The sequence below is a fragment of the Xenopus tropicalis genome, chromosome 9 (assembly GCF_000004195.4).
Source record: "Xenopus tropicalis strain Nigerian chromosome 9, UCB_Xtro_10.0, whole genome shotgun sequence".
NCBI classification, from domain to species: Eukaryota; Metazoa; Chordata; class Amphibia; order Anura; family Pipidae; genus Xenopus; species Xenopus tropicalis.
The window spans coordinates 27,167,022-27,187,861 of NC_030685.2; the positions used below are offsets into that span (position 1 = coordinate 27,167,022).

Consider the following 20,840-nt stretch of genomic DNA (forward strand, 5'->3'; position numbering starts at 1 on the left):
CACAGCTTTGCCTTGAGTGCCACCCTATCCCTGCCTGCACCATGATGATGATGATGGTATCCCTGCTATGTGGCTATGAGACATACAGTAGAATTGTTGCAGGAATGATTTGTATAGATCCCTGAGAAGCTGCCGCCCTCTCCTTGCCTTTGCCGGAGCTGCAGACAGACAGAGAGAGAGAGAAAAAAAGCCCCAGGATTTTACTTTTAGCTTGAGGTTTGTCCTGTTCCTATCGCTGTAGCCTTCCTATAGCCAATCTCCTTGTGTGTGACGTGTGGGGGAGGCAGGTTCCAGCGCTTGCACATAATATTTAACACACCCACAGGAGGCTGGAGTTGCTGCGCTGCGAGTAGGGGCAGACTGATGCTTTTTGAACAGAACAGGGGGATTTCACTCTGCACCTGCCAAAGACCTTCCCTTCTGCCTGCTCGCTATCCGCTCTTCTTGCTCCCCGGCCCTCCCCACTGTAAGTGCCCAGGCTTGATAGGAATCAAGGAGACCCATGAATGCCAGCAACACAAGCACCCCCCCAGATCTGCTCTAATCTCTTCCCTGTGTGTGTTGCACTGTTTCAGCAGCTTGTTTTCCAGCCATGCTGAGTGCCAAGCCGGGGCTGCTCCTATGTCTCCTATCCTCTCCTGTGTGACTGCCCTCTCCCTCTCTCTGAATGAGGATTTCTGGATACATTACAGAAGAACCGTCCCAACCCAATGATTCCCAGCTCTGTGCAGAGGCAGCCCTGCAGCTGAAGCCGGGGGTCACTTCAGTGGGGATGCCCAGCAGCTCTATGCCCAGCTCATTCCAACGTTTCGGATTCTTCTCTTTCTCATTTCACTTCTGCTAATTCTCTTCTTCATTTTGTATTATCCATTCCTTTTTAACTTTTAATATTCCCTTTGCCTGCGGACTTGATTGCGATACCATCTTTAGAACCAACAAGGCAAATGGAGACTATTTATAAAGAACGCATTCTCCTTTAGAGCTTGTCGCCGGGGGTTACTCCGTCTACCTGCGCCGCCTTTGGTTTTGGACCTGGTTGTTGGGGGTGGGGGGGTGGATTCTGTATTCATAGAAGGGGAAAATGAAGATGATTCTGGTTCGGAAGTTCAGGGTGCTGATCCTGATGGTGTTCCTGGTGGCCTGCACCCTGCATATCATGATAGATCTCTTGCCAAAGCTGGAGAGGAGATCAGTAAGGAGTGATGGGGAGATGGGGTGCGCCTGCTCTCAGAATCACAATGAGGAGTCCCACCAGCAGGGATGGGGTAAGGTTCGACCCAAGAACACAGGGGAGCCGGGCTGGCCCAACAAGCACACCCTGAGGATCTTACAGGACTTCAGCAGCGACCCCAGCTCCAACCTCACCTCCCATTCATTAGAGAAGCTGAGTGGCACAGTGGACAAAAATGAATCGTTCAGAAAGCTGGAGCAGCAGGAGGGCCCCAGAGACATTGCTGATAAGCAGCTGATCCAGGAAAGGAGTATAAACAAAGCCCATGTTGGCACTGGGCACTCCAGGCTGGCAGCCCTCTTCCAGCACCCCCTGTACAAAAGCTCAGTCCCCCCACTCACAGAGGATGATGTCTTATTTAATGTCAACAGTGATATTAGGTTTAACCCCAAAGCTGCTGAGTCCCAGGACTGGTAGGTCATTTAAAAAAAAATTTATTTATTTTAAAATCGAACCCTGCGGTTCTTTACCTGTATTATACTGTACACTTCTATACCTATGTATTGTTTACTGTATTCCCTCATTGCCTCTGGGAATCCCAGCTATTGCAGGACTACAAGTCCCAGCAGGGAGTGCTGTAGTTTAATAAGAGCAGCAGGCCCCTAAGTTGGATTTAGCCATATGAGCTGTGTCCATATAAACAGGGGGTATAGGACCGTGCACTTACAATCTCATTTTCATTCATTCTGGGTTTCCAAGATAATTTAATTGCTCTATATCACGAGTGGGCATTCCTTACCTGCCTCATTCTCACTAGGCTGGGTTGGCAGGCTTGTCAGAATTGACTGCACAGCCTGCAGGTTTCAAACCCTTGCACTTTATTTGAGCAAACAAAAAGAGCATACATGCATGTATTTGCATAGACTCTTTCCTTATCCTAAACCCCACAGGGGAGTTAATATTTCTTACTAATTCCCCCCATTCCCTAAGAAAAAGGGGGGATACCTGGGCTGCTATTTCAACAAAATGACCATTAATGGTGTAAATTATATATAAATGTATATAAACTTTAAACAAATTCTTTATTGTTTGTAGGTGTACATTTATCTAGTGTATATATAGAAACCAGATAGATAGATAGTGTACTTTCACCCCCTTATACATATAATATACAGACAAGTATACCTGCTGGGCCAGAAGCAATATAATGGAAATAACTAGAAAACATATACCTGGGACCATCTGTTTGTCCCAGGTTTTACACTTAGAATAAGTACAAGTCTAACCTGTATCGGTTTAATTGTCAAGTACTCTTTGCTAAAATAAAGAAAAGAAAAGGTTGTATGTCATTGTAAGGCAAATGGGGGGAGCCGGACTTAATATAATACAACAGCACCCTCTTTCATGCTCAGTGACATTGTGTTGCCCAGAACAGCTGCATTGTTCTTGTCTTTTGGAGACGCTAGATAATTGCAGGATTAAAGACTTAATTAAGGCAGTAAATATATCTTGCATGCAGGGTGCCCCCTTTTCAATAAACAAAAGCCATTTCCTATATTATAGAGGGAACTTAAGGTAGAATATACCTGTATAGGTCATATTAGTGGGTTATATTTTATAATACACTTCTACTTATCATAAAGCACAAGTAATAACAGATGGCAGGTAAATGGAGTAATCAAGTATAATATATATAAATCTGATGCTATCAATGTTATTTTCCCCATTAGATCAGCTAGGCCCAAGGAAACAATGTAACAAGATGTCCAAGGCTTCGATATATTGCAATTAATAATATTAAATGGCTTTATATCGCTGCTGCATTATTACAGCATTACAAAGTCTGTGCTGGGGAAATGCTGGATAAAAAGCATGCTTGTTTAGAATAGATTCACCCACTTGGAATGTTCACCTGTTTCGCCATTACCCAGAATGCATCTGTCAACGCCAAAAAGAGATTGGGGAGCTTTGTGTAATGAAGTCTTTATCTGGCAGAGGCTGAATTGAAAGTCCCATTGCCCCGGGGCAGAGAGAGATAATGGGGTGTGTCACAAGGTACCAAATGAGAAAACAAGCCAAGCATCTCCACTTCTAAATAAAAGTCACCTGATATCATATATTATAGTACAGGCTATTTATGAACACAAAGACCATTAATGCATCACCATTACAAATAGTTTCCTAATGTTAAACTACCACTCCCATTAGTCTTAGCCACCCAAAGGTGGTAAGGGGGGGGCACAAGTTGCAACCTTGGATCCAGTATATTGAATATGCCTCTGTTAATAAGCCACATACCATGTATTTGTTGAGTACAAGGTTATCCCTGGACCTTTTCATATAATATAATTATGACTGCCATCATTTTCATGCTCTGACCCACTTCTGTGCTGTATGTGAGCTGACAGCAGCATGTATGTGGCCTTTCTCTTTAGGCAACACGTAGTCAATGAAGGCAACGAAGAGGAAGTATTTATGCCGACGGGAGAAGCACATATAGATTCCTATCCCAACTGGTTAAAGTTTCATATTGGCATAAACCGTTACGAGTTGTACTCCACGCAGAATCCGGCAATAGAGACTTTGCTTCAAGACCTGGCCACTCTAAAAATCAACACTGTGGGTAAGTGGATTTGGAACCTCAATATATTCATTTGCTTCCATGCATGAAAAATCTTTCATCTGCAGACTTTGTGGTGTTTGGTTTCCATAATCACACAGGGTGGCAGAGAAAATAAAGATGAGATGGGATGTCCCATATAGCACCTTTAATCTGCTGCTGAACTACAAGTCTCAGCATCTACTTAGAGCCAAAGGTGTTAGTTTATGTTGAGACTTATAGTTCAGTTAGCACGGATGGTGGCCATTCTTTGTATAGACTCATGTCATAGAGATTTTTTTGTTAAAAATATTCTGCCTGTAATATCATATAGGGAATAGGTATCTCCTTAACAATATTAGGGTGGTGATAGTTATTGAAAATTCCTATCACCATATAGTAGGCCAAGTGCTTATATTGGTCATAAAGTAGTGTAATAACCTCATGTATTACAATGCAGGTTACATTATTTTTTATAATGCATGTTTCAGTAAGTCACGTGATGCAAGCGACATCACTGAGCACCAATTATAACACACAACCTAACTAACACCATTTATAAGCATATATTAAACATGGACCATGAATACCCCGTAAATTATATCCTAATAAGTGGAGCTTAGTGATCAGTTATAAATGGTGCTTAGTGATGTCATTTCTGTCCCATGACTCATTGAAACTTGTATATACAGGTATAGGACCCATTATCCAGAATGCTCAGGACCAAGGGTATTCCAGATAAGTGGTCTTTCTGTAATTTGGATCTCAATACCTTAAGGCTACTAAAAAATCAATAAAACATTAATTAAACCCAATAGGATTGTTTTGCATCCAATAAGGATTATTTATATGTTAGTTGGGATCAATTACAAGGTTCTGTTTTATTTCTACATAGAAAAAGGAAATCAGTTTTAAAATTCTGAATTATTTGATTAAAATGGAGTCGGGCATTCCGTAATTCGGAGCTTTCTGGATAACGGGTTTCCGGATAAGGGGTCCGATACCTGTAATAATAAATAATATACCGCCCCCCCCCCATTGTAAAATATAGGTGCCATTGCATTTATATGGTCTTGAAATTCCTCAGTGACTTATAATATCCTTATATTTTTACAACAGACGGTACATTATTTACTATATATCATACATTATTATAAGGAGTGCCCATTCAGTCATTAGCAAAGAGAGCTATTTATCCTATCCTAATGAGCTGACTCTGATGATAAGTACAGGAGGGGGCTAAACAACTTTATTACGATTTCTCAACATATTTGTGGGCTGTGAACATTAATAAGGCTTTTGGCATCATACAGCATACGCAGTGTCAGTGGCGTTACCCTGAAGCAGTCTTGTTTTGCCATGTTTAGGATGTGAGCAATCCCACAGTAGGTATAGCCTGGTCTCGGCTTGCAGCAAGCTCCGTGCACAATTAATTGTTGCCTAGAGCTTTAGGGCAAGATTTACTAAATAGCGGTAATTATAGCTTGTGTAGCACCTACAATTGTGTTATTATCTCTGGGTTAATAACTTCCAATTCACTGAACTTTTTGGTTTTAGTATCACCATGGGAGGAGTTACCAATCTGTTTGCTTAGCTTAGAACCCTGTTTTTAGGTTTATATATAAAATGCAGGCACTTAAAGACTTTGTTATAAATAAATGTATATGTGCCTATGTGCAATGCAGGTGACTATTGTTAGACTATTGTTTTTTAGTGTTTTAAAGTACATAATACATTTTGCTTTCATAGCAGGGGAAATGTGGGCTAATAAACACTGCTAAAATGTCATCTTAAATAGATTAGGAAGCCTTTAATCAGTGTGGTTCTTAATGTGGTTGTGAAAAAGCATAATAAGGTAAAGGTCCTGCAGCAAGGGATAATGGCTCCTAGGTGTAGGTGGCTTTGCCTCCCTGTATAGATATGATAGAGGCATGGGATCTATTATCCAGAATGCTTGGTCCTGGAGTTTTCCGGATAAGGAGTCTTTCTGACATTTGGATCACCATATAGTCTACAAAAATGAATGTAAACCCAATAGTATTGTTTTGCCTTAATTGAGGATTGATTAGCTGTGATTAAGTAAAATGTACTGTTTTATCATTACAGAGAAAAATCATTTTTAAAAATGTGAATTATTTTATTATAATGGAGTCTGTGGGAGATTGCCTTCCTGTAATTTGGAGCTTTCCAGATAACAGATCCCATACCTGTACTCATGCCCTTAGGCTACTCAGAGGCACTGTTACATGCTATGCCTGCTGCCTAAACGTATGCTTTACTTATCTCTGCTCTCACCCCCTGATAGGGTGGGCCCTTCAGCTCACAAATATATCCAAGCTCGGAGGCCTTGTTTAGTAATCAGTGTTTCCCGTCTGGCTCCTGAAAAATGTGAAGAACCCTCTTTTCTTAATAAAATTTGTAATACCTAACTGGGAAAGCTTTCTCTCTCTCTGTCCCCTTGTGCACCACTTTAAATCAGAATCTAATAAACTGGCATAAAGAAAAAAAAAAAAATAAGAGCAATTTGTTTCTCCTTTGTTATCACGACTTGCATTCATATAGAGTTCTGCAGACAGATTCACTCGTTGTTAATAGGAAACACGATGTGCTCAGGCCCATTGCCAGCTCAACCTGATTGTCATGGACAGTGCCCCTATTTTGACTGTGCATTCCAGGAAATTTTTGCCCCCTGGATATGTTCCAGGTGACCACCTGCGCAGAACAATGACATTGTTTCTATGGGCAGAAAACAGTTGCTGTAGTTATTGGAAAGCTGCTTCTTTACTGATCCCTTCACATTCTATATTGATGGTTTCACTATAACCAGACAGCCAGTCTCAATTTCATACCAGCAAGCAGTAAAAGTATCCATTCATATAGTGGCATATGCTTTACTCTACCAGCAGGCCTGGAATGGCAATCTGTAGGTTCTGGCAAAAGCCAGAGGGGCTGCTGTAAGATGCCATAGACAGTCAATACTTAATGTGGAGATCTTTGGACCACTCTGTACCTGAAATGTCAGGGTCTATTTTGATTCTTCCTCCGGGTCTGTCTACGGATCCCCCAGGGTAGAGGGGGTGAGCAGAAGATTAGAAGGTCCGTATAATTATACAAAACATTCATGTTAAACCAGCGGACCTTTGTGGTTTCACAATGTTAACGTTGGAACGGATTTGTTTGCTCGCTAACCCTTTATCAAATACCTAGAGATTAAGTAGATGAAGTTTTTTTTTTTTTTGGTTCTCGGAAATTAAACTACAGCAGAGATTAATATTGAATATGATCTTTTAGATTAATTCTGTGTTCCGAGGATTTATCTCAGCACAAAATCATCCAGCCAAGTGTATTATCCCATCAAATGACTTAGCTATTGTTTATGATGGCAATTTTATAATTTTGGCACAATTCAGCAGCTGCAACTAAAAAAGTACTTATGATTAAAATGGGGGGGGGGGGATGTAATAAAAGTCATTAAAGGAAAAAAAACGCAAACAATGCAAACAGTCTTTTTAAAGAATAATAAGAAAAAGTTTTCAATCATTTTATAATCCAAATTATATTGTGAAATGCAAATCTTTTTTTGTAAAGGGGATCTTAACCCAAAATATTACTCATGTACAAACTTATTCAGAGAGCTTCTTCTGAGACTCTTACACTTTACATTCATTTCTGAAATGGTTTTAGAGATAGTTGCATTTTTTAGACTACTAATAGCATGATATTTATTTGTCTTAACCTAGAGTCAGCAACCGTAGGGTTAAGTGTATACAGGAAGTGCAGAGATAGGGCCACTGACACTTAGGGGTGCCACCTTTTCCCCCTAGTATACCAGCCTGTGTTGATTAAGGGGTGGTGGTGAGGTCATGGGGATGGGGTGTGGGTGTTCTGGGGGTTGGGGGTAGGAATGATGGGGGTGGGGAATTTGTGTGTCAGGTCTGTGGGGAGGTCCTGGTCATAAAATGTGGATCAGAGTGGTTAAAAGTAAGTACAGCAGAGGGAGAAACCAATGAAATAGGGGGAATTACATATTTTCTAGCAATTATATTGTGGGTAAATTTGTAATACTGGCCAGTGAACTACCACCTGAGTGGCAACCCTACTTATATTGTGGGTAAATTTGTGTGTCAGGTCCGTGGGGAGGTCCTGGTCATAAAATGTGGATCAGAGTGGTTAAAAGTAAGTATAGCAGGGGGAGAAACCAATGAAATAGGGGGAATTACATATTTTCTAGCAATTATATTGTGGGTAAATTTGTAATACTGGCCAGTGAACTACCACCTGAGTGGCAACCCTACTTACACTCTGGGCCTTTAGTGAGCCTTCAGTTTTATATTAGCAGTATAAAACTGCTTAAAACTACTAATTTCTCAGAAACCACTGAAAATTCATGCATATTGCATGAGTGCTCAGGAGACTACTCTGAGTAACTTGTTTAGTTTAAAGGAATACTGTCATGGGAAAACATGTTTTTGTCAAAACACATCAGTTAATAGAGCTTCTCCAGCAGAATCCTGCATTGTAATCTGTTTCTCAAAATCACAAACAGATTTTTTTATAATTAATTTTGAAATTTCACATGGGGCTAGCCATATTCTTCATTGCAACAACCATGTGACCTGTGGGCTGATAAACTTCAGTCACACTTTACTGCTGAGCTGCAATTGCAAGTGATATCAACCCCCTTCCATTTCCCCCAACAGCCAATCAGCAGAACAATGGGAAGGGAGCAAGATAGCAGCTCCTAGTAGTTATCAGAATAGCAGTTGATAGTAAGAAATCCAAGTCCAGCTTGGGACTCCTCTAGTTACATGGGAGTAGCAGAACCAATATGGTAGCTGAAAGCAGTTCTAATGTGTAGCGCTGGCTCCTTCTGAAAGCTCAGACTCAGGCACAATGCACTGAAATGGCACCTACACACCAATATTACAACTAAAAAAAAATACATTTGTTGGTTCAAGAATAAATTTTTAAATAGTACAGTCAAATATTTGAAATGTAAACAGTGCACTTTAGAAAAAAGTATACCATAAAAATCAAGACAGAATCCCTTTAAACTATTTTTTATTCTTATTTACAACTTCTATTATATGTAACTAAAAAACAAGGAGACCCAGAGACTTCTGGGATCCCAGGGGGTATAGGGACTTAAGTTTCCATATATGTTTATGAAAAATATCTTATTCCCAAACTTTAGAGGGCCCTAAAGGATTGTGTTTTGGAGCTCAGTAACTTCTAGATACACTGTCCCTACAATACCTACTACCAACTGCCTACTATAGTCGTGGCTGTAGGGGTTATAGTCCCAATTTATACATGGATGCTCTAGTGGAGCAAGAATTCTACAAATCTTTATTCAAAATCATTGCAACACTTAGGTTAGTTCAACTGAGAGTCAGTTTCAAACTTCTGATACATGTCTAACTCTAAATAGGAGTTTTCAAAACTTGATTCCTCTATTTTATATAATATTATACCAGACCGTTGCGAAGGAAGATACACAGAGTATTCATCACTGTAGGTTAGACCAGGTGTGTGCAACAGTGCATACAGGCAACATCTCAGGCATGAGTTTATTCTGTGGGTATATGATATTCAAGACCCTGCTGCATGCAAGTAAAAACTAGTACTCACCTATAAACAATATGCCCTTTCAGGTAAAGAATGAGGAAATAATTTTGTAATTATTTTTAATAGAATGGTGTTAATAGGACATTTTTTTGTCAGGTCAAGCTTAGATGTCTCTCTATCCCCTTGATACATTTATTTGAGATATAGGTGTATCAGTTGAATATCTAGGACATCACATAAGTGTTCATCTCATCATAATTGCCCTTCAAGCTAGTCTTTCAGATGTATCTAGGACAGTGGTCCCCAACCAGTGGCTCGTGAGCAACGTGTTGCTCACCAACCAATTGGATGTTGTTCTCACTGGCCTCAAAGCAGGTCTTCATTTTTGAATTTCTGACTTGAAGGCATGTTTTGGAGGCATAAAGACTGTGGGTATTGCCAAACAGAATCTCCTGTAGTCGGACAGGTCACATTGGGCTACTAAATAACCAATCACAGCCTTTATTAGTCACCCCAAAGGAACTTTTTTCATGCCTGTGTTGCTCTCCGACTTATTTTATATTTAAATGTTGCTCATGGGTAAAAAAAGGTTGGGGACCCCTGATCTAGGAGATCAAATAAGTATTCTTCCCAAATCTCCTCCCAAACTAACCTTCAGATGGGGCCTTCTTTGCCACCACACCAACCCCACCGTTTGAGAACCACTTCTGTAGAAGGAAAGACTTCAATATTGTAGTTTCTCTTATTTATTTGTGCTAGCATAAGTCACAATTTTCTAGTCAAACTCAGCCTTTGTCCCTCGCACAGCAGAGTTCTGGCAGTGTTTATACCCATGTCTGATCATTCAACATAATTTGACACAAGTGTAGTCTAGAGAAAACAATCCAATGTGAATGTCACTCCTGCATGGTATTGTGTGTACCCATCTCCGACTGTTAATGATGCTGATTCAATAAACCAAGCATTTAGCCCTGATGTTACCTGGCAGATAAACACTCCCATTTTCCCAGGGTCACCTTCTGTGTATTGCAACACTTCCAGAATAAACCCAGTGGTAACACACAGCAAACAGCTTACATTTCAGAACGGAGAGATAACAATAAAGGTTGGATGCCAGGATACACAGAAATCTAGTAGTCTATACACTAGTCATTGTAATTGTCATAGATATATTTTGAAACATCACATATATACTTGAGATTGATCTCTTTAAATAGAACATAATTTATTGTTATATTATGAACAATTTACTTAGTGTATAACACAGAGGTACTTATCCAGTAGGTACTTATATTACGGGAGCTTACAGGTAGTTTGTGTCATAGAATGTTTATACAGATATACAATGACCTAGAAGTGTATTGCTCAACAAACAGCGGCTCTAAAAGGTTAAGTGTTCTGCCAGCAATGAGATATGGAGGACTGAACCATTGTGCCTGGAGTACTGACGAAGAAAAAGAGGTCAGCGGTTGTTGCTTGCAACTCATCACCAGCTCTTTATAAACAAAAAAGTAGGCCAGCTCCTCTGCATTTAACTTACACCACAATGGCTTAGCACTGTTAAAGAAATGTTATCATTAGCTATGAGAAAATAGGGTGTTATTTCTATTACAAAGCTTTTGCTTTGTCAGGCTGATTGTTGAAGCTTGCTTCTTGGTACATTACTCTGCTGACTTTGGGCCATAGTCATGTTGGCACTGATTGGCAGCATTTTTTTATTAATGGAGAAGACTTTAATGGTCTACTATGAAACAGGATACTCCTGTTGTACCATTGTGTTATTATGCAACACGTTGCTTTTAGCCTTTGTCTTAATACACCATTGTATTGACCTCATTCTACTGGTAGTATGGTTACAGCTGAAGGTCCAAAACTAGAGGATCCCTTCTGTATTGTATATTTCTAGATGGTTCAGAGATGAACAATGATTCCATGTTTTTTCATGATGTTATCATTAGACTATTCCAAAGCTTCAGAATCATTTCCTATGGTTTATTTAGATGTTACAGGGTTTTATGCAATGTATTATTTGGGGGTATAGTATTCCTTTAACAATAATTTGTTATTTGAAGTGACAGGCATATCGCTCACTTATTGTCACTTACTGTACATACACAAAGCAGATACTATTGGTACATTAGGCATGCATGTCATTACAAAAGGGTATGTTCATCTATGCCTGCTCATTGGTCTGCTGCATCTATATTTCACCTTGAGAAGGGCCTCAGATTACAGCAGAGACATCAGTTTGATGCCCACAAATTCTATAATTTATATGAATGTTTTCACCACTTTACGGGAAAAATATGAATTCAAAATAGTCAAGTACACTAGAATTACTTGTAGCAAAGCCCCAGCAAGCCGGCTATAAAGAGAGTTAGTCGTATTTACCCACAGCACACATAAAAATGAGATGGGCATTGGGCTATGTGTATGTACAATAACTGATCACTGATAAGCCATTTCTGGAATTTGTGGTTACTCCCTGCACAGCTCTGTAATATATACAGTTTGTGTATCTACACACTCACATACCGTTTATGAGGAAAAGCAGTGTCAGATGAGAGTTATTTTATTTGTACTTTCCATTTCCTAAGGTCAGAGCAAAACACAGCAGGGCCTTTCTCTTGTAAAAATGAGGGTTTATAGAGCAAGAGAAGACTTTCCCCCATCAGTTTAAAACATGATTTCAAAAACACATTTTATTAGAAGCAACATGCACTTTAGCAGTAGGCTTCTGTTAAACTGAATCTTTTCTATGTGATAGAACATCTCATTTTTCTGCATGAACTTATTTCTCTTCAGTTTCATTATACTCCTGTAGACAGTAGAATGAACTTCACCACTTGTCAGTCCTCGGCAATATGAAATCCAGCAGGTCACGGATTAAAGTGCACCATGTTTTCTGTACTTTGCTCCAAGTAGTGCACCATGAAAAACTGCCACAGAGAGAAAGCTGCACCCCATTATTTAGCAGCACTGTATTTATTAGGGGATGGGGTTGGGCACATAGGTGTCCCAACCTCCACCCCATAGGTATCTCACTACTTGTAGGTCATTCAAAAGGATGCAGGTTGCAACAGAACTCTCTACTAGATAGGGTCTGGGCTGCTGAGCATCAGTATTGCACTCAGTAAATAGCAAACAGCACTGGATTGTTTGTAGGATGAACACTTGTACTTCCATCCAGGGTCTTTGTAGATTGTGCCTCCTTATTCCCACCCATTGCTTTATAGTTCCTTTACCAAAAGCTAAGGGGGGCATGGATAGGGTTGCCTCCTGGCCCGTATTTGACTGGCCTAGCCAGTAAATCATCAGCTAGGGCTGTCACTGGAAGTACAAATTTACTGTCAGTGTACTTGCTGGTAAATTTGTAATGGCCTATAAATCCCTCCCTTCCCTGACCCTCTTTGCTGCCAATCACCCTTTATAACTTTAGTCCCACTTCTGCTCCGCCTATAAACTCGCCCAGTCCGCCAATTTCCCCGTCAATTACCGGCCCCATCCACCTTTCCCCTGCCCAGCCCACATATTTTCCCACCTCTTACATAACCCCGCCCCTGATTGATGTCACATCACGCCCACCCAACCCTATTGCCGGTATTAGTTATAGAGAAATGTGGCAACCCTAGGCATGGCCTAGCAGTCCCAGAGCATAACTTTGTAGAGGGCGTGACTTAACTAAATAGTGTAATTCATTGTAGTCTTCAAAGTAAATACAATTTCTTTTCTATCTAAACTTTCTCCCAATGACTTGTGTGGTTTATGGAAAGGCTGGGACTGGTGTGACAAAATTGCAGTTGCCAATAAATTTGTAATACCCTTTAAATAAGCCCCTAGCCTGCCCCCCATCCATTTTAATCTGGCCCAATTTCACCTTTTTTTCATTCCTGCTCCTTTCTAAGCCGCCCTCAATTGGCCTGTGCCTTGTTGCTCCACCCCTTTTATGTCACTGTTCCACCCCCCTTTACATCTCTGCACACCCCCTTTTATGCCCTAACCCATAGCAATCAATCAGCAGGTAGCATTTATTGGTCACCTGTTCAAAACCAAACATATTATTGGTCACCATGAGTTACTGCTTCGGGGCAAACCTAGTGCCTTTTATTTTATATGGGGGTTAGTTTGCTTTTGTCTTTCTGCATAAAATCTTCGGCTTGAATAATAGAAATATTCTCTCTCTGTGCTGGCAGATAAGAATGGCTTATGGGCTGGGGAAGGTGGGGGGATGCCTGTAAAACTGATATTTTTAAATGTAAATATTGAATGAGCAGCGCTGCATGTGTGCAAAGCAATCAGTTAATGGGAGTGCGGAGCAGGCAGATGCAGAATCAGCAGTTTGGCAGAGATGCCATAGTTCATTCTCATCAGTTCCTTTTATTAAATAAACAATGTCCCTACCTGATTAGGATGCAAGGGGAGTGCAGTTTCCAAAACTAGTTATAAAACTTAGTGATATATCCCATCCCTGATTTCTTTATGGGGAGCAAGGGCAGTTAACCTGTCGTGGAACCTGCTGATTGATTAACATCCAGCCATGAGCGAACAATAAAGGCCTTTTTCCAATGGGGGTAACAAAAGCTGTTTTTATCCAGCAATATTTTAAAATGGTTAAGAAAAATTCTCAGTCTTAGTATATAGAAGCATTGAATATAAACTAAGGGAAGCCTACTGTGCCGCTTTTAGCAAAGAACAATCATGGGTGTCACTTATAGTTACTCTGACACGTAAAAAAAAAAAGCCAAGTTTGTTTAGCAGGAGCTGCTCTCCCATAGAAGGTAATGGGAAAGTCATGTCATTCAGGTTTTAGTTGAATAGCTAATGTGTAACCATGTGTAGTTTGCAATTGCTTTTGTTCCCAGTTGCTTTCTTAGTTCATGCTAGACTATAATTCTCTAGCATTCTCTGGCATAACTGCAAGGGGTATGTAGGCTCCTTTAACCCTAACTATAACTTTATTGATGTTGAAAAGGGTCATGCCGGCTTGTTGGCTACAATAATTATGGGAGGCTTTGTAGATCATATTTTGAAGTTATCTTTATAGGGAACCTCAGTGTACTTAATAAATGAAATGCACTGCTCAGTATAAATAGCTAAATGGGTAATAAAGTGATTGTATTTTACTTGATGATCTCCTCCTAAATGGGTAATAAAGTGATTGTATCTTACTTGATGTTCTCCTTCCCTTTAGTTTGTGGTTTGCCAACATAAGTATAGAGGTCAACATGTGGGGCAATCTGGTTAGGATCTGCGTCAACCATGGCTGCCGTAGTAGGAGTAGACATTGGAGCAGGAGGAGGAGTTGGCCTAGAGGTTAAAGTGATCAGCCCTTGATTTGGGATCTGATGCTAGAGACCCTGGTTTGATTCCATGTGGCAACTCCTTGTGACCCTGAAGAAGTCACTTAATCTCCTGGTGTCCCAGCATACTTAGTGACCCACAGTGGCCCAAGTGACTGCTCAATACATCTGTAGCAAATGTGGAATGCTGCAGGGCACCCTTGGAGTAGGGAAGGTTTCTTAGTTATTTCTCCTGCATCTTTCCTGTTTATGAGGCAACCTTATCTCCCTTTTTAACCTGTGGCTTTGTAAGACTTCCCCGAAAGGAAACGAGCAGTAAAAATACAAATTACTGTTGTGAAACTGCGTGTTGTAACAATCACAAACTTTCCTCGTATCCGAAGAGACTGAGACGAATAACGGCACAAGCTGTTCGCCAGCAGCAGGGGAAGCAATTTTCCGGTGCAGTTCTCACTTCCAATGTTGGTAAACAGCACAGTTCAGTGTTTATTCCTAACCAAAGTCTTTGGATCATCCATATTGTAGATTAATGCTAGAAATCTCAATGCCCATCTACAGGCCTGGACTGGGATTCAAAATAGGCTTTGGCATCTTAAGTATATAGAGCCCCAAACAGCTCCCCAAGAACCCAATAAACAGTGCCTGTCTATGGCAACTTAAAGAAGCCCCTCTGGCATTTGCCAAAACCCACAAATTGCCCATCAGTCATGTACATGTAAAACTTCACTTTGTGTTTTCAGAGACTAATCATGTTCCGTGTAAAAGGTTGTAAATGATATTGAACATAAAAAATGAACATTATAACATTATAAATGCATATTTCTGTCTCACAGATCAGGAATATACCACTTCTGGTGCTCAGATGGTTGCCAAACGTTATTTCGTAACATGCTTTCAGCAGCTTGATAGATGGAAATATTACAATTTGTAGTTCTAAAACACCCAACTTTCTGATAGATCGGCTAACATTGCAATAGAGTAGAAATGAGCATTTATACATGCCCGAGGACATTTTGTAAACATGCCAACCAGAATAACAGATGACCTTTACCCCAAGATAGTAAATTCTTACACTGCAATATAAATAGGAAGTAACAAAAGAATCTGCCACTTTATCACAAGTGTCTTTTACTTTGCTTGGAAAGTATAACTCTAGGCAGAATGAGTTCACTAATATACTAATAACATACTAATAATATATCACAACAATATAATCTCAGGCTGGATGCTAGTAGCATGTCAGTCACTCTCTGCCTGATCCTCAATGTAAACTCTATTATCTCCATTCAATGAACGAGTGAACGTGTTGCCCAGCTTATTACATGCAGTGGCCCCATTATTTCTCATATAGCAGGTTTGAGGGCCAGATTAAATTAAAATGATGATGTTATACATTGAAGTCTATGGGGCCTCTGAGCAGGCTGGGGGCCATAAATATCCTTTGGAGGGCAGCATCCGGCCCATGGGCCTCCAGTTGGACAGCCCTGTTCCAAGCTATGGGATACCAGCAAGCGCCCACGATGCTGTTGGCATCACTGAGGTCTCTCAGTCTTGTATTCCGATTATCAAAGCTAGTTGTTGGCAATGTGTTTCCACATGCATTAACCATTCACCCCCCAACAGGCTCCCACTATTACAGTGTCTCTAGGGGGTAGGAATGCAGCCCACAGTAATCTCTAAATCTCTATTAAAACATGTGATAGTAATTTAACATGGATTCGTCGCTCTGGATGTGGAACGTTTATTCAGCTAAAGTAGAGCCCAACTTGCTGTTTTAGCTGCTGCCGCCGCCTCTGTACCCTGAGGCTCTGCAAACCCTTAACGGCATCCACCAAGGGAGGGCTACTGTAATAAAGAATTGCTATTTAATAGTTATAGTGGGTTTGAAGTAGCAGAGGCTCAGACACCACAAAAAAATCAATGTTCTCAGGAGTCTGTATATTATGGTTGTATTAAGTTATTTTTCTCCATGGAGGGATTTTGCTGGGTTGGAAGTGCATTGCAAAATTAAGCAGTCACAGAATCCTGTTCATATGAGCTGGAACCTTTCTCTGCTTGGTCAGAGTAATGTTATAGTGTTAGAGAGTCATTTAAGTATTATGTGATTATTGTAATCCAAGATCTTCATGTAGTTATCAGACTGTACCCTTGTTTTGCACACTACCTCTAGGCTACCTCTAGGCTTATGTCACCCAGGCTATCGAGCTGTCAAAAAGTGCCATGTTGCCTTCACTGGTCAAGGTAAAGGGAGTCTGAGATGCACGTTAATTGTCCATGATCTGCAACCGTACATCACCACTAGGAATTTAAATCATTACCCTGGGAAACGGAGGTGCCTAATAAGACATACAGTGCAGTTACACTACATTTCCGCAGTCGCTCACTTTACTGATGCATGAGTTTACTTGCCAAGTGCCATATGACCTTGCAATTATTCTTTGTCTGAATGAACCAATTAATATGGAAGACCCATATTGAGGTTTGTAGGTGGATGAAAATATGAGCAGAATTCATTTAATATGGGTTTTTCAACAAAGTTATAAACTACCTACTCATTTCATCAGAGCAGCTATTGGAGGTAGATATCCAGGACTGTTGTATCTGGGATAATATGTTTTAGGTTTGGCAGCAGCACAGCTTGGCAAGGCAATATGTGGACACAAGTGGTACCTGTACTTGCCAAGTGTCCACTGCATTAAAAAGCTATACCATTTAGTTCATGGGGCCACAAGTTTGTATACAGTTGCCCTGCACATCACTGATGTAGTCCTGCAGTCTGTATATTCTCGTAGACAAGTTATATGTTCCTCATTTGAAGGAATTCCTCTGGAATCCCTCTTCCTGAAGAGGCTTTTCCTTGGTTGTTCAGTTTACTTTAATATGGTTGTTTATGTGCAGAGAACCTTGATCTGCTAAAATTTGTCATTATGATGCTGTCAAATATTGACTGACCCACCATTGTGGACAATTCCACCAATGAGCAAGTACTCTAGCAGAACTAGCCTTAAAAAGGTGAGCTTATGCCACACAGGGTGCATTAGATGCTCCCACGAGACCCACCCTAAGCCAAGGCATTTGTAGTGGCTTTCTAAATCCAGACCTGTCCTTTATTTTGTGATGTTTGTGTTTATCTTACCAGTACTTGAATGACTTTACATAGTAGAACCCCCAGATGAAAGAAAATCCTTCCGGTTTTCACCAACCTATATAATATATCTTTATAAAAAGTGTATAGTGATGTCATCTGTTATAACAGGTGATATCACATGACTCACTGAAACTAAGAATAATACACATGCTGGTATAGAATACGGCATTATTCACAACAACAACAACAAAGATACTAACTGCAAATTTTTTTCTCAATCATGTTGTTTTACAGTGATTTTTTTTTTTTTGCCAGCATGAAAAAACATGTCAATATCTCTTTTTTCTGTCCAAGTGGGGGCTGAGCTAGCCACATCCTGAGGGTTTATTTATAGTCAGAGCAGCATTTCTTGTTACCCTGTCACACTGTGTCAAATGTACAAGTGGTTATTCAGCAATAACTCATTGATGTTCAATGTCAGCGACACAGGTATTAGCACACTTTGACTTCCTGTATACGTTGGGAGTAACCGGAAAGGAAACCCAACTGCTTTGGTTCACCCCTGACTAAACTGAGAGCTGCAGTTAATGCAGCATGTTTTTTTCTTTTGATAAAAAATATTTATTTTCTGTTCTTTAGATAAATGCATTTTCTATTCTGTAGTTGTAAAAGGAAAGGTATATTTCCAGCATTTCTCTTGTGCAGCCCCCGGGGCTGTCAGGCCTACAGTATCAGGCATCGAGCTTTTGGCCTAAGGGTCAGTCATTAAGAAAAATCAGCCAACTGGGACTAGTGGAAATAAGAAGGCTGACAGACGTACAACCTTCTCGCTGCCGCAGAACTAACATATCCAGGTTACATTTTATTTTTAACAAGATCTCTAATGGTTTTGTATTTTAATTATTTAGCCTTTTCCTTTGGGGAAGTTCTGGCAGAGCATTAGAAAACATGGGTCAATACAAGCAACAAAGCACCTGAGATCAAGCTATAATGAGCCAGTAATTAAAGCAGAGGCACTTGCATAACAGTTTTATATTAAAAAAAAAAATGAAACGATATTGACCTACCAATACATTGTATGTGGAGGAACAGCCAAGTCTTGAAGAAGGCACAAGTTTAATTGGCATCAGTAACGGCCTGGGGCATTGTGTTACGGCAAACAGATTCAGTACTGGTAAGGAATTACAATTAATTCAGTTTTCTGCATCTAATTCTTTGGGTTAGTGTGTCTGATACATATTGGTGGCAAAACAATCCAGTTGGGTTCATTTAATGCTTAAATTATTTTTAGGTAGGAAGGTTCAAATTATGGAACCCTCATCTGGAAAACCCCCAGGTCTCAAGCATTCTGGATAACAGATTCCATACCTGTATATAGAGGCTCATTTACAAATGGGGGGTGGCATTGTGCCTAGTGTAAAATAGCTGGCTGTGTACCTTGAATTCCCCTGCCAAAGAATTGTGCCTCTCTCTTTATTTGGTGCTTGCTAGCATTGCTAATGAGTGCTAAATTGCATCCCCAGAGCCACATACACTTAACACTTACATTGGAACCTAAAGCAAGATTTACAGCTTGCAAAAGGCAGAGTGCAGTGCGTTCCCTCATCCCATGGTCCACCTATGTTCCAACCCCTTTGTATGTGTTGCGGGAAAGTACAAAGAGTTGTCAGCATGATCAGGGTCTGACTGGGCCCGGGCCCCTCCGACCCAGGCCCAATCCCCACTTGCTGCTCCCAGTTGCTGTCGCTCCCCCACTGCCCTCCCTTTCCCATTTGCGGCAAAGTATAAGATAAGCATGTGGGGGGAATAGGGTGGCCACATTCCCCAGGCAGGGAGGAAGGAAGGAAGCAGCGTCATTTGTCGGTGTTATGATATTTTGTGGGTGGGGTGGTGACATCATGGGGCGGGGCTATGACATTGCAGTCGACAATTGGTCAGTTGCGTCTTGGACTCTTGGAAAATCTTGGAAATTCCTGCCAGTTTTTAATAATTTGGAAAACTGGGAAGGCAGTTTTCAGATGGGCTGTCCTGGTCAAAAACAGACAGGTGGCAACCCTATGGGGGGAAGGGTTTGGCAGTGGGTGAGCAGGCAGTTGGGGGCCCCTGTGGTTGGTGTGAGCAGAAGTTAATTTAAAAATAAACAAGAGGAAGAGCAAGAATAGGCCAAGAACCAACCACAGATTTTCCAAGATTAAGGCTGATGCAAACATGCCATATTGTAGTGGCTGAGTTTGCTTCCTCAGGTATATACTCTGCTTATAGACTTGCATGCTAGTTTCTTGTTATGGAAGGTTTTTATGTGTGTCTGTGTGTGTGTGTGTGTCTGCGTGTGTCTGCGTGTGTCTGTGTTCAAACCACACATTACCTACTATATTTACAAAAACAAAATCAACATGTAATCTAATAGACAAGAGCAGCACAGCTCAGCCTGATAGAAGTGTGGGATTAGACATTTCATTTTCCTCTACTTTTCATTTGACTGAAATGCAGGAAAGGTGGAAGAAGTCTAAGAAGGAAACCATGTGTCATTACACGTTTCCCTGCAACCTGTGAATTGCACATTTAATAAGTTATTAAATACGGGTGTGGGATCCTTTATCTGAAAACCTGATTGTCTTATACAATAACTATCTGCTATAAAGTGATTGGTGTTGTAGATATTGTATGGTACAGGTATGGGACCTGTTATCCAGAATGGTCGGGACCTGATGATTTCTGGATAAAAGATATTTCTGTAATTTGGATCTCCATAACATACTCCATACCATACTATACTCATCATACTAAAAATGATTTAAACATTAAATAAACCCAATAGGCTTGTTTTGGCTCCCATAAGGATTCATTATATCTAAGTTACATAGTTACATAGTTACATAGGGTTGAAAAAAGACCAGTGTCCATCAAGTTCAACCCATCCAAGTAAACCCAGCACACCTAACCCACACCTACCAATCTATATACTCACATACATAAACTATAAATACAACCATTAGTACTAACTGTAGATATTAGTATCACAATAGCCTTGGATATTCTGATTGATCAAGAACTCATCCAGGCCCCTCTTAAAGGCATTAACAGAATCTGCCATTACCACATCACTAGGAAGGG

At 40.5% G+C, this 20,840-nt stretch overlaps 1 protein-coding gene across 1 annotated transcript in view; it reads left to right on the forward strand.

The window, feature by feature from the left end:
• Window positions 1-304: 304 nt before the first annotated feature.
• The window catches only part of fam20c (family with sequence similarity 20 member C), a 113,071-nt gene continuing 92,535 nt past the window's right edge, over window positions 305-20,840 (forward strand). The window contains exons 1-2 of the mRNA XM_002931944.5: window positions 305-1,644; window positions 3,607-3,794. Of these exons, the coding sequence (XP_002931990.1) occupies window positions 1,082-1,644; window positions 3,607-3,794 (751 nt within the window). The 5' untranslated portion in view covers window positions 305-1,081. The remainder of the gene's footprint in view (window positions 1,645-3,606; window positions 3,795-20,840) is intronic.